The sequence below is a fragment of the Poecilia reticulata genome, linkage group LG16, assembly GCF_000633615.1.
Source record: "Poecilia reticulata strain Guanapo linkage group LG16, Guppy_female_1.0+MT, whole genome shotgun sequence".
NCBI classification, from domain to species: Eukaryota; Metazoa; Chordata; class Actinopteri; order Cyprinodontiformes; family Poeciliidae; genus Poecilia; species Poecilia reticulata.
In genome coordinates, this window is record NC_024346.1 from 13,509,524 (window position 1) to 13,524,379 (window position 14,856).

The window sequence follows — 14,856 nt, forward strand, 5'->3', positions numbered from 1 at the left end:
AATACCTTGCAAACCAAATATAAATAATTTGTAAATCATATGTAATTCATCTGTCACACCACATAGATGTTTTGCTTCTTCATCGCTGTCGTTACCAAATATTGTCAGCCAGCCTGTCAAGAAGTCTTCATTAGTTGAGGGCAAGTCATGAAGTACTTGGTTTGCTGCTTTAAAATAAAATCACTGAGTCTACATACAGGGTGGCAAGCAAGTCAATATGCAGACATGATAATAATCTCTCTGTAAAACAGTAAAAATTCATACTGCTTCATGAAGTAGACTTCTATTTGAAAAGAAATGTTGTGGGATTTTCATGTCGCAAGCTCTCATGCCGCAAGATCTTAATTATTTACACGTTTTACAATTATTTTAGAGCCAGGAGAAATGTTTTGGAACAATATTTAGATTTTAATTTTTAAAGAAAAAGCTTAAGAAGAGTTTTTTTCCTCTAGCAATCATCATTTTTGTAACACTGGAATCCAGGTTTAATGTTTTGCAAGCACACGACATGCATGCATGCATGCACTTCACGGTGAATCAGGGCAGGCATGGAGGGTATGCCCACTGAAAGCATACTCTAGATATTGAGAAAATGTGAGTAGTGCAGTGTAGCTGACTTCCATGTATGATGTAATTTTTTTTCCCTTACCAGTTTCTGATTGTGAAGACAATAAATAACCACCTGTCTGCTTTATCGCCCTTCTCTTTTACAGATTACATGGTGGAAAGCAGATGAACAGAAAAAGCACAGAAAAAAAGAAGAGAGCAAAATATTTAAAGGAGTGCCTTAAAATATAAAAGAGGAGCCTCATATAATCTGCAGCACTTTGTGTACAGTGAGCAAAAGATGGGACCGTTGAAGACAAATAGAAGACGATCTCCACCATTAACAAGAGGCAGAGGAGGAAAAAAGCGAGTTGGTTCTCATCCCTTAAAAGAGAAAGACTCTAAAAGAGTCAAGAAGGAGACACTTGTCAGAACCACACAGCACACACCCAGCACTCCTTCCAAACGCAAATACACCCCGACGCCCACAGATGCCAACTCAGATGACGAACCGATCACAAACAGCAATACTAACACTAAGGAGGAGACTACCGAGCAAATGAAACCTGTGGTGTTGGACAGAAGTGATGGAAAGAAGCCAGAGGAAAAGACTGAAAAGGAAAAAACTGTGGGGACAAATGGAAACAGTTCCCCACCCACTGATTCTGTAGTATTGCCTACCTCTGCCCCAGCTCCACTCGGCATAGCTGCACCCCCGCAAGCCACCAATCACAGTCCTAGTTTGGGCTCAGTTTCCAGTAGGAAGACGGCCACATTCAAAGCGCGCGTACCCAAGAAAAAATACATGTATGAGCACTTTGCTAATAATGCAAGTGTCACAAATAATATTCCTATCTCCAGCCCTGCTCTCATATCTAACAGCTACGGCAGTATCAACAGTAAAAACAGTGAAAGTGTGAATACTCTCAATAATATTTTTAAGCATAGTAACAATATTCCTAACAGCATTAATAAAGGCACTAATGTGAGCATAAATAGCAGTACTTCCAGTATCACTACAAGTGGTATTACCAGTATGACTAGCAGTAGTAACAGTTGTGCTGGAAGCCATAGTACTTATATAAATAACATTAATAGCAGAAGTAATAATTGCTCAGGTAATCAGCCATCAGTGTTAACAGTTGACAATAAAGCTACAGAAGCAAACCATTTTGTCTCAGTGAAGGATAAAACCCTCAGGACATCACATTCCAAGGAAAAAGACTCACTAACTGGGGAAAATGAATTGGAGGGTGCCCCTAACTCGGCACGCTCTTCCTCTACCGATACAGCTAGTGAGCATTCTTCTGACCTGGATGTGATGGAGGCAACAGGACCAAATGTTAATATCCACATCCTTGCTCCTTTCCAAAATTCAAACCCTAAAGAGGTCAGTCTTTCAGAGGGACTAGCTGAAGCTCTGGCTAAAGGCATGAAAAACCAGAGAGTTCTGGCTCGCCAACTAAAAAGAAAAATGGAGAGTGACATAAAGACTGCCAACGGTAAAGATTCCTGCCTCCAATCTCCTATGTTTAGACCAGGGGTGGTGCGCAGGGTAAGTGGAGGTACTGTTGAAGTTCAGCTCCAAGGAGAAGAAACCCTTGTTAAATACCCCTTTTGTGGTGGGACTATGGTGACACCCTCTATAGAGGCTGAGAGTGCTGTCGACTTCATCTTAGATGCACCCCCACCTGGCATTTCCCCCGTAGCTGTTGGGACTCGAGTGTGTGTCCCATTTGGTGAGGAGGAAAGGAGTCCTCTGTTGTACAGAGAGGGGGTTGTTGTTCAGGTGGACCCCCACCCTGGTGTCTCGTTTCCTTACCAGGTACTCCTAAACGAAGACAGAGAAACTCTGGGTGAAAAGTTGGTGGGGGAGAAAGAGAAAGGCAAAGTAACGGGTCGGGTTGTCTGGGTGTCCCGACAGAGCCTGAGGCTACTCATCCCTCCGTGGGAGGTCTCCCAGTTAGACGGTGGGAGAGCAAAGGAGAGAGAGCTTGAGAGGGAAAGGGAGGAGAGGGAGCGCCGGGAGGAGATGGAGGTAGAGAGAGAAGTCTGCCAGTTAAGTATCGGCATGGGGGTGTTGGGAGGTGGAGCACGGCTGGGCCCTGGATTTTCACATGAGGGGGTTGCAGGAGTGCACGCCTCTGGAACTGTACATTCACCTGCCAGTTCCTCCACTGTAAGCTCCAGTGTAGTGGCCATCACAGGTCATGGATGTGAAAGCAACTTGTTGGGCAGAGAAAGACAGAAACAGCCTAACACACCAGAGGAAGATGTCGAGGTATCTCATTTTAACATGGGTCATTCCATTGGTCCAAAAGGAAACACTGGAGCCTCCCAGTACAGAAACATTGTCTCCAAGTCGAGTAGTTACGTTCCTACATCCACTCACCTCTCACTGGTGAGGGGTGTAGGGCCACCTCATCTCTCTACAATAACTAGTCCTCTGCCAACCCCATCCCCTGCTTTACTCACCCCTGAAATAAGCAACACCACTCCAAACCTACCTCTAACCAAGACCACTCCCACCCAGACCCCTACTCCCACTTCTGGTGTGGGCTCCTCTCCGGGCTCCTCCCGTTCTAGGACTCCTCTCTCGCTGGCTCAGCAGAAATACAAAAAAGGCGACGTGGTGTGCACTCCCAATGGCATCCGTAAGAAGTTCAATGGGAAGCAGTGGAGGAGGTTGTGCTCTAGGGATGGCTGTATGAAGGAGTCTCAGCGTCGAGGATACTGCTCTAGACACTTGTCCATGAAAACCAAAGAGATGGAGGCAGCAGGGGGGGAGAAAGGAGGGGGAGGCAGCAGCTCAGGGACGGTGACCCCTTCAGACCTTCGGGGGAGGGCAAGCAGTGAGTTTGAGTGGGACGAGACCTCAAGAGAGAGCAGTGAGACCAGCAGCAGAGGAGACTCCAGACCTCGCTTGGTCCTTCCTTCCCTCCTCCCTCATGAACTGTCGTCAAGGTTTGATTTAGAAGAGTGCGAGGCTGCCAACATGCTTGTGTCGTTAGGAAGCTCCCGCTCTGGCACTCCCTCCTTCTCCCCTATCTCCAATCAGTCTCCCTTCTCCCCTGCCCCCTCTCCCTCACCCTCTCCACTGTTTGGTTTCAGGCCGGCCACCTTCTCCCCTATTACTGCATCTCCGGTCTTACAACACCGGCGACACCGGCAGCCCAGTGGTACAGGGGGTGGAGGGGGAGGGGGCAGTAAACCAATAATTCTAACAGCAGCAGGTGAAAGGGAGAGACATGTTTCGGGCATCCAGCCCTCTTTCCACAGTAACCTGACGTTTACGGTTCCCATGAGCCCCAGCAAGAGAAAATCAGATGCACCCCCTCCTCCACCTCTTCCCTCACACCACCATGATTATACACCCAAAACAGAGCTGGAGCTGGGGGACCTCAGCAACTCTTTCAGGGTGCTTTCGCCCCAAACACCAGCATCACATTCCCGCACACATACACCCACCCTCTCCCAGTTTAAAGGACTGAACACACCTTCTTCCAGCAGGCCCCCATCCTCTGCTGCTGCCTCTCCTCCTCCTCTGCTGGTGTCCGCAACCCCTCCCTCTCCCCTCTCCACTGATGGAGGGCCTCGGCGAGTGGTTCCTATACCCCAGCAGACTTTGCGGGACTCCCCTGTCATTGTTCGAAATCCTGAAGTCCCACTAGTGAAGTTCACAGAGTCTCCCTTGGAAAGAGGAGGAGGAAGAAACGAGGCAGCTATAGATAACACCCCACCCAAAGACATTGCTTTAACCCCCCTTACTCCTCAACCCGTCACAGGCCTCCAGGTTCCTGTCCCAATTAATGCTGCTGCAGCAACAGTACCCAACGGTACTGTCTTCTTGCGGAGCCCAGCCCAAACTCTAGTACTTGTTTCCCCGACACCTTCCTCTCTACCTTCCACTGACCCTACTGCCACCCCCCTCCAAGCCCTCTCGGTTGCCGTAAGCACAACAGTGACAGCTTCAGCTCTGAGTAGCACAGACAGCTCCGGAGAACGAGAAGACAACAAGTGTACCGGGTTTGGTGGAGAAGTCCAGCAGCCGGTTCCCTGTCACCCCTCTCCCACGGCTCTTCTCCCTCTGATCCTACCAGCGGAAAGTCTGCACCCTGCCCCTCGAAAGGACATCATCATGGGACGTCCTGGCACAGGTGAGTGTGTGTACAAATGTGTGTGTTATGCGTGTGAGGTGAATGAGTTAAAAATAAAGGGGAGAACCTTTTCAGTATTGCAGGAGGAAAAAATTTGGAATAAGCTGTTCCAAGATTATGTTTGTACATCTTGGGAATTTCGGTAAGTTGTATTCAAAGCATAAATTAATTTAAAAAAAAAACAACAAAAAAAACACTATTAGAAAGTTCTAAAAATGCATAATTTTAGTCAGATTTCTGCACATCAGCAGTAATTTAGGCACCACAGGTAAAAAATATATCAAATATTTTTCATATAAAGGATTACAAAAACCAGAACACTCATGTAAAAATACTGCTTGAAATACAACTATCTAATTTTAATTAAATGCATTTGAAAATTTTTGAGGAACTGTATATTATTCTGCAGAATATTAAGGATATCCCATATATATTTTTAATTATATTAAATTTTTTTACATTCAATATTTATAATAATAGCTGCATTTTTGCATTAGTCACACACTATTTCAGTTTGCACAGAATCCTAGTGTAATGGCCTTGTATCTGTACCTGGTACTTGGGTTTTTATTTTTCAATAAAATGCCCAAAAGATGATTTTAATTATCATTTTCGCAAGGTTTAATAGCGTTATGGTGAATACAGATTTTTTTTGAGGAACAAGTACCAAAGAGAAAAACTTCTTCACAAATTGAGCCAGAGGCATAGACAAAATGCCTTTTGCTTACTGAGAAAGCTTAGCAAGTAAGTGTATTTTCTTTTCTATTTTTTTTTCTTATGCTCAACACACACAAACACACACACACACACACACACACGGTTGAGAATTGTTTTGAAGCGCTGTCAAAACAATTCTACCTTATAAAATATCAAAAATAGAGGGTGATTCCTTATCCATCATATTTATTTTTAATTATTAAATACCAGCTCAGTAACATTATGCTGTGTTGTTCTTAATCAGATTTGAGATTACATTTTCACTACAGGACAAGCTTAATCCAAAAAACAGGGGAAAAAAAACAACAAAAAACAGTTCACACCATTCTGTTGTTAGCACAAATATTTAAAATACACAAAATGATCTAACTCCTTTCATTTCAAACTGAAGAATTTTTTTTTTACTATGAACAATATTGATTATTGTAATAATTGTAATGTTATTTCCTACATGTAGTTTGATTAAAATACATTGGTAAAAAAAATAGCATAAAAAATTTATTTTTTAAGGTCAGTGTGTAAATTGCTATGCATTTTTTTGCCGTTCTCTGTTGTAGAGTATCACAAATATACCGAGCCTATATTAGCTGAATAAGTGGTTGGGCGATCTACTCTGAGAAGCGTCTGCAGTCAGCTGTTTAACAGACCTGCAGCTTTCAATTCGTAGTTTTAAACCACAATGACATTGATGAGAGTGTGGTGCTTCCTTTAATATCTACATCATAGGTGTCTCTGTTTTTTGTAACTGAAAATATTTCCACACCACCAAATCTGTCTATGTTGTAAGTGAGCGGAAGATATAAGCGCCTTGTTTCAGCCACCTTACTGACAGTGCACAGCAATGGGTGGCAGAGACAGCAGAGAGAATTTTTCCATTTTATTAAATGAACTTCAAACCCTAGTAAAACAGTGTAGATTTGGAAACCACATTTATTCATCTGATTTATTGTACCTGTTTCAGCCAAAGAAAGAAAAGGAAACCTTTTAAAACACAGCTAATAAAAATTTAAAATGGAGAGCTGTAGAGAGTTACCTTCACATAAACATGCAATGACCTGAGTGTGCTGATGCCCAGCGAAGGAGGTTCCTGTCAGCCAGCATGCTGTTGTCCCATATGGCGACCCCCCAGTCATCGTCATGCCACTCTCCTGTTAACAGTAACCAAATACTAGATCTGTCCACATGATCAGTGAGATTCCCGGAACCAGCACCTGCAATTCAGCAATACAGTGTGAAAAAGATCAATCTGAGAATTTCTGAAAACTGATACTGTGTTATTCATAACTTTAGAAATTAGGGCTAAATCTAAAGTACAAAATTTCCAGACACAGATTAAACTGTTGTTTGAATTTGATCTGACTTACCTAAGTAATAATTTAAATACTGTCGGTGTGCTTTTAATTGCAAATGGTTATGGAACAAAACATAATTTCTATGTAATCCTCTGAGTGTGTCTCAGAGTGTGTGTGTGTGTGTGTGTGTGTGTGTGTGTGTGTGAGAGTTGGAAAAATGCAAAAGAGGACGTATGCGCTGACATGCATGCTGTGCTGTTTTGTTGTTTTCTATTGGGATTAACTTCTACATTATAAAGGATTAGCTTTGCAGATAGTGGAGGGTTTCTCTTATATTTCCAGTCATTACAAAGCAGTAATTTTGAGGTTGAGTGGTAACAGTCATGCCTCACCATATTTCCGAGGGACTGTGCAGGAGTAACAGCAGGGGTTTGTATTAGAACTAATAGAGATTTTAAATAAGATTAAAAATAACTATTCTCATTAAAGAGTTGARGTAGAAAAATGTTGAGAATTAGTGCTACACAACACATTACCATTTAGAGATAAAAACAAATGTGTGAGTTAGAGGAACTGTATGTAGGCCAGCTGAAGCCTTTTCCCCCAAATTGTGTTTTTTTTCCCCTTTGCTGAAAAAGAAAAAAAAAACACATTTAGATCATAACCAGCATGGGAGAGATTGTTATTGAATACACAGCAGCACGGATAAAAAGGCAAAAACTAGAATTCAAATGCATGTTTTGTTTCATTAATTCTTTTCTTATCTTTAAAATGTGTATGCGTGTCGTCGACTCTCTGACCCCAGTAGCTGTTCTTACTCACTGCAGAGTTTTCCTGTTTGCTCATATGTTGTGTTTGTTTAATAGTAACTATAGTGAAACAGGGTGTAAGCAGCCTCCATGGCCAGCTAAATGGAAGTGGGTTTATTCTGAATTGTGTGTCTGTGTGTGTGTGTCTCATATACCTCAAGTTTTAGTGTTTTGTGTGGGTGTGTGAAAAATGTGTTTCTCAAACTCTGCTGCTGGAGGAATGCGCTGCACTATAGAGTGTGTACAATGTAAGTGTGAGAACATTATTTGTCATCAGTATATCATTAGGTCTGTTACTTATGCACATATGGTGTCAGTCTGTCTGATTCACCTAACCTTTTGCCCTCGCTGCTTTTGCACCAATCGTTATGGAGGGATTCGCGGGTGTGACAGAAAAGTGGACAGGCAAGGGAAAGAAGGGGTGTCGTTTTGAGTCTACGCTTCTTCCACTGATCCCTTTTTTGCAGCTGTAGGGACGCTGAATGAATGAATGGCACCTCTTTGTGTGGGTGTGCGCATGCTTTGCTGCGTGCATGTCCAGAGTGCATGTGGTAGCGTGTCCAATTACACATTTGGTCTGTTTCTGGATTGCAAGATTRTGCAGGTATTATTCTTATATTTATGTGTTTTCTATCAGCTTGTGAAATGGGGGCAATTGTTATTGCTTTGTGTTTGAATATTTTWAWWMYWWWWKRAWWAWWAWWAAAWWWWAAWTKSYWWKSYTYYTTTTWWTTTWMYWWKGSMKWMYTTWAWKGGRWTTTKKKRWWRRWCMWYYWRKKSMMMAWTKKKGRRRWKRARGRAARGRAWKSMWKKTTTTTTTTAATGTTGTAAAAATTGATAAAAATGTGTGTGACGCAGTTTTYAATGTGTGTGTGTGCATTTGTATTCAGCCCCCTTTAATCTTCTATCCCTACATAAAATCTAGTGCCTCCCATAATTAGTAAATAGGGTTAGTCTGTGTGTAATTTAACCTCGGTATATACAGCTGGTCTGTTAAAGACCTCCAATGTTTTTTAGACAGTYGTGAAAAGATCAAGGAACACGCCAGACAAGTTACAGTTCTGGAAAAGTTTATGACTAGGGTTAGGCAGAGGTTGCACTAGACTTTTTCATGCAGTTCGATGATATATTCAAATGCGTTTTGTTTTAATTACCKGTAATATTCAACAAACTCAACAGTGCATCCACATTGGGCTATCACGCATCAATGAATATTACATGAATAAATGTAACATTTTATCCTTAGTGGRAAAAAAAACACTGACTGTGGCCCCAATTACATAAACACATTATAATGCAATAACATATAAACAATGAAATTAAATGACTACACTTAAATTATGACTAATTCACTTGCAGTGATTTGAATGGASAGTCTCACAACTTCCTCTTGGTGCCTTTGGACCTGACTGCACTTGCTTGTGCACAATCAAATGTCTCAAGGTTTTGTTGCTGATCTGGAAGCCGAATCTGTGCTTTGCTGGAGACTGGAATCACAAGCCAGAGTTTTTAAATCCTGGAACATTTCTCCAATTTAAATGATYAGAAGTCAGTAAGACTTTCTGAACRTGTGTGTATGCACTCTTTCTGCAGCAGACGAGGTCCAAAACTTTCTGTTCAACGTGTTGTCAGCTCCCGCATAKCGAGATGTATTTAGTTCTGGGTTCAGATCAGAGAAGGGAATTCATTTATTTTTACTGATTGATTTAGTTACCTCCACACGATGTACCCCGTGCATAAAGTTGAACATTTTTGCGCGTCTGCAACAAGTGGTCAAGTATGTGAATTATAAACTGTYAAAATGATGGACAACCTTCAGATTTTTTYATCCCTGTTTAAAACAAACAAAGACAGAAAATATTCTGTCAACAACACCCCGGGGGTTGGTATTAAACAATATCCAAATATTTTACCATCTCACAAAACACTGGCTTATCCATCATCTAAAAATAGAAAACGTTTTTCACAACTGAAATCCTACCAAACATGGCTGTCCACCCAAACTGAGAGGCAGGGCAAGAAAAGGMTTTATTCAGAGACAAGATAAGCGGTAACCATAGTAACTCTGGAGGTGCTGCAGAGATCTACTGCTCAGGTAGGAGCAAAGGATCCACAACTTTTTCACAAATCTGGCTTCTTTGGAATAGTAGCAATATTGTTGCATTGCACACAGCAAGTCAGACGTTCCTCTGTTTGCCATTGCAGTGGAAGAAGATCCTGTGGTCAGAGGAGAAATAATTGACTTGGGCATACATGTTACGAAATAAACTAATGCCCTGAACAAACTGTTTCCACTGTGAAACATTTTGGTGGCAACATCATGCTTTTCCTTCAACAGAGGCAGGGAAGCTTGTCAGAGTTGTTGGGAAGATGTGTGTAGCTAAATACAAAGCAGAAAAGGAGGTCCAACTTTCAGCAGGGCAACAACCTCAAACATGCAGCCAGAGCTACAGTGGCTTGATTTAGCATACTCATGTTTCCTAAACCTAATATTATTGATAATCTGTGGCAAGATTTGAAAACTGAAGTTGACAGACACTCTGCGTCCAGCCTTACTGAGCTGGAGCTATTTTCAAAATAAGCAGTAGATATATAAAACTGATAGAGGCGTTGCCCAGAAAGGTTGTCTCTGTAATAACAGTAAAAGGTTGTGCTACAAATTATTGAATCGAATGGGAGGAATACTAATGCACTTCAGTTTCTAGATAMTAATTTCTCCAAAAAATKTGAAAACCATGCATCACTTTTTCTTTAATTTMATTATTGTGCATTACTTTTTGTTGGCCTGTCATGTGGCATACTCATAAAATGCATGTATGTGAATGTATCATGACAARATGCAAAAAGGTTTATGGGTTATTAATACGCAGAAATGTTAGTGTTTCTGTTTTTTGGGGAAAAGAAACAAAAAATAAAATTGCCATTTCACGACTTATGCAAAAATACTTTTGAGTTCCCTTGAGCTCAAATATGATACTATTAGAAATATGTGTTTATGGTTGTGTAATGATAATGACTGTGAGTCAGAGCACACACTGACACTCAGTGTCAGCATCAGCATAAATTTGGYCTGATTTATGCCAGAAAACTACGGTGGTGTTTCTGGGTAGGTGAAAGCACCGAAACATCCTCACCAACTATTCCATGAAGTTTGTTGCAACTCTACAGTCTTGGATATAAATACGCTCAGATCAGCTTATGAACTGTTTATTTTCTTTTAAAATACACTAAAAGCGTTATAGAACGAAATATGTTTCGAATAAATGTTAAGAATATTTTATCAAGTAAAAATAAATTATTTTTAATTAGGCTGAAGCTCAGAAGACAGTGTATGAAGCATACATGTGAATGTGCCATATGGTTTTTAATTACACAAATTAAATAGCACAAAAATTACCTCTGAAATACCTTAACTATTTTGAAAAAAAAAAAAAAGTCTGATGGGGAGAATTGAAAAGGTGAAGCATGAGACCATTTTGTTAAGGTGTCACACACACTGTGTGTAGAAGACCAAGTAACAAAATGTCAATCACCCAGTACCGGATATGATGTGTGAGCGCCAAAATGTCTGTTGCCATGGCAACACAGCAAACATCTCACGATGCAGCTTGTATGACACAGAATATTCACAGATAGAAATAGCGGTTCCCAAATGTGTGTGTGTGTGTGTGGCTGTTYGCGTGTGCCCCTGCTCACTCAGCGAGGAGGAACTTCAGCTCTCTCACACGTGTTGTTCACACACACCAACACATCATGAGGCTCTCTTGTCGCGTCTTGGCCGTTTCAGACAGCATCGCCCCAACGGCGGGGACGATCCAGAATTATTGGAGGGTTTCCTCCGAATTACCTAATGACTGAAATGTTCAAGAGAAGAACTTATTGCAGAGATTTAAACACTTACAGTCAACACACTTAGGAAATGCAATTAAACCCCCAAATTTGTTCTATTCCAGACAGCACTAGATTTAAACATCAAGCAAGAAGTTTGTTTCTTAGTGGAAAACCACAGGCATCAAATGGTGTCATATTTGAAGATATTCAGTTCTCTGTTTTGTTGACATTTTTACCAAAGCGATACCAAAAATATTTATACCCTTCTCAATTATCAGTTGATGCCTTTATAAGCAATAAGSAAACACTTTAAATGCTGATATGATTTTGTGTGTCTCCACTATTTTTAAACATTTATGCTTTGCAAAGAGCTCCAACYGTTGATGTTGGAGGGAATCCGTGCAATAACCCTAATCTTTAATTCCCTTAAAGAATCTCCAGCAGATTAAAGTCAGGAATATGGGTGGGCACTTTAAATATAAATCTACTGAGTGTGTGAATAAGTTTTTTGAGCTTACTTCTTTTACTGATACCATATAAGAAGCATTCTGCATTGAGAGATTTCATGAGTCTAGCTCTTGGGTCAGTGAAGAAAGCGTGAGWATGTTGTTTTTGTATTTATTTTGCATTGATTCTGATAAAATTGGTTTTCTCAACTCGTTAGACAAACTTTGTTGAATGTGAACAWTTTTATGAATGGTCATAAAATGCATTTATGCTTTAAAATAATTTATGCATCTTTTAATAATGAACATTACTGATGGAGAGAATTTAAGAAGAGGTGYCTTACAGTCTCTATATTTGAAAAAGAATTCATAATTTGTAGTGTGTCGTTGAGTTGCTCCCTAACGGAAACAATCGCACACAGTTTGTGGAACACTGAGTAAACATGTCACACTCCTCTAAGTACACGTGAATACACTTTTTCACACTTGAACGCATCCCTCCCTCTGCTTTTTTCTTCTCTTTTTTAGGGKTTTTTTTCTTACTAAAGAATGATGACACTTTTTTAACTCTTCGCTTCATCGCACTGCAGTGCCTTCGCTACCCTTCCTTTCCACTTTCGCCCTCCTCATCCTCATCTACCCGGATACGGATACCCGGGAATAACATCCCCGCTCCCTCCCGCCCCTGCTTTACGTAATGCTTAAAGCCCTGCATATCCTCCCTGGCCATGGCAACAACCACATCTGGATCGCACAGCCATCTAGACTTGCACCGAAGCACACGTGAAGCCCCCTTCAACACCTACCACTAAAAGTCGTGTGCAACACTGATCTATTTTCTTAGTAGGTGAAGCATACTTGGAGGAGGTTCTCGAGATGCAGTGCTACACAGGGTTCTCTTGATCTGAGATGGCTCCAAGACTTTGAGCACAAGYAYGTGAAGTTGAAGCAAATTTGGGTTGATTTCCTATTCCACAGGAATTACCTCAACCTCACATACTCTTTTCTTAGAAGATAAGTTTTATTGTATTTCTTGTATACAAGTTTGAAATAGTTGGTATTTTGCTTCTGAATCTTTTTCTCATCGTCATCTCACACTCTCTYGTCTGTTTCCTTGCATCTTCAGTTTCACAGACTTTGCACTAGTTTTCTGATGCTGCCTAGTTCTTTGCCATTTATCTGCAGACTAGCAGTGCCCCCAAATGGCTGAAAACATACATTACAAGTTGCTGCACTGAGTGGATTGGAGGACCACCGTTTTCAACACTGATCTCAAGTTTGKGCYTCGTATATTTTCCTCGTCGATGGTTACGCGTTGATAGAAGCAGCATTCAGAAGCTGGAAGGGTCTCCTGATTTAGCTACTGTTCTTTCTGCCTCCTAACTTCCCAATAATCAAGATGTTATTTGTGGCTAAATTATAATTTACTTTTTGTKAAACAGGACAAAGGTCAGAGCTGTAGAAAGACACCTCTCTGTGTTCAAAAGCTGTCTAACATAATTTGTTTGGCTTATTTTACGAGAATGCGGTGATTGKCAACAATCCGATGTTGCCGTGACCACAGGGCAACATCGGAACCTGTGCCCAACATCGCTGTTGCCATGGTGACTGCAAAAGAACCGGTAGATTGAGTTATAATTGGACAGAGCAAATGGTGGGCTGTGGGAGGGAGAGGCGCAGAGCACAGGGGTGGAAGATGAATTAAGGGATGAGAGTGAAGGGATGGGGGAGTGAGYGAACGCCATGCCTGCCTGCACGATGCCAGCGAAGGTAAAAAAGAGGGTGAAGGAAAAGTTTTYCCGGCAAAATCATACCAGTGTGACTGATGTAACGGTGGATGGGCAGAAGAGGGGGTTGGACACATGAATTCACATGCATATTAGAAGCATGATGTCTGTGAGAGGAGACRGCCAATAAAAGCTGCTGAACACCTACACAAATACTGCACCGCCAGCACGGTCGCAAGGAGAGCGAGTTAAGCTTAGCTCAGGGGGAATTTCTGTTTCACTGTTTCTCTTCACACCTTTTTTTGTTTTCTCACCAATCATCATGACTTATCTCTATTTTAAATGAGTAAGTGTGATGTTTCTGTGGTTTCCCACCATCATCTCATGTTGACTCTGTGCAACTTCATGCACACGCTGTTATCTGATTTTTTTCATCTTACTTGCCCTTTTTCTGTTTAGCTGTCTTACAATGGCTTGGCTTAAAAGCGTGTTCTAAGGAGATTTTATGTGGTAAATTAACACAAAGTAGTCCATGATTGTCCAGTGGATGGAAAGCAAAAGATTGTTTTCAAATTTAGGTATTCGACCACATTTAGTCTGATACCCCTTAATAAAATCCAAGCGGCATCAGAATCAACTGTGTCCACTTGTGTATAATTTCAGAAGTTTGTTATAGAAYATTACTGAACATCAAGACCAAGAAACACTTCAGTTTACAGCAGGATTAAGTTATAAAACAAACAAGCTTTGAACGTCTTACGCAGCACGTTTCAATTAATCATCCAAGAATTTAAAAAGTTTGTCCCTACTGCAAACTGAGTTATAACGATCCACCTAAACTCACTGGAGCAGCATTCATCCGAGATGTAGACAGGAGGCCCGTGCTAACTCTGGAGGGGCAGGAGAGACTCCGRTTGGATAWGGTGGATTCCATCTTGAAAGTTTTGGACTACATGTAAAATCAATCAAGTGCATTTGTATAGCACATTTCAGCAGCAAAGCAGTTCAAAGTGCTTTACATAACAAAMATACAAAATTACAAAGTTATAAAGAAAACACCATACAGTCAATAATTGAACAGACATTACATTTTGATGAGTGCCATCACCAACATCATACACATCAAATATGTTGGTCAATGTGTCATTTTCTATGTTTCGAAAGCAACAGATGGGTTTTTAGGAATATGTGGCRGAAAGTTAACATCTTGAAAATGCCATCTGCATCATAAAGCATGGTATTGACACCACCATGCTGTGGGTGTTGTTTTACGSAGAGTAGGGAGCTGGTAAGAATTYATATGAAAGTGAATTATTCTAGCTACTGACGGA

General features: G+C 41.1%; 1 protein-coding gene across 2 annotated transcripts in view; it reads left to right on the plus strand.

Annotated features, from left to right (window-relative positions):
- Nucleotides 1-14,856, plus strand: part of cicb (capicua transcriptional repressor b) — a 45,311-nt gene that overhangs the window by 7,639 nt on the left and 22,816 nt on the right. For both annotated transcript variants that reach the window (XM_008431312.2, XM_008431311.2), the window contains exon 2: nucleotides 714-4,703. In XM_008431312.2, coding sequence (XP_008429534.1) covers nucleotides 848-4,703 — 3,856 coding nt within the window. In that variant the 5' untranslated portion in view covers nucleotides 714-847. The remainder of the gene's footprint in view (nucleotides 1-713; nucleotides 4,704-14,856) is intronic.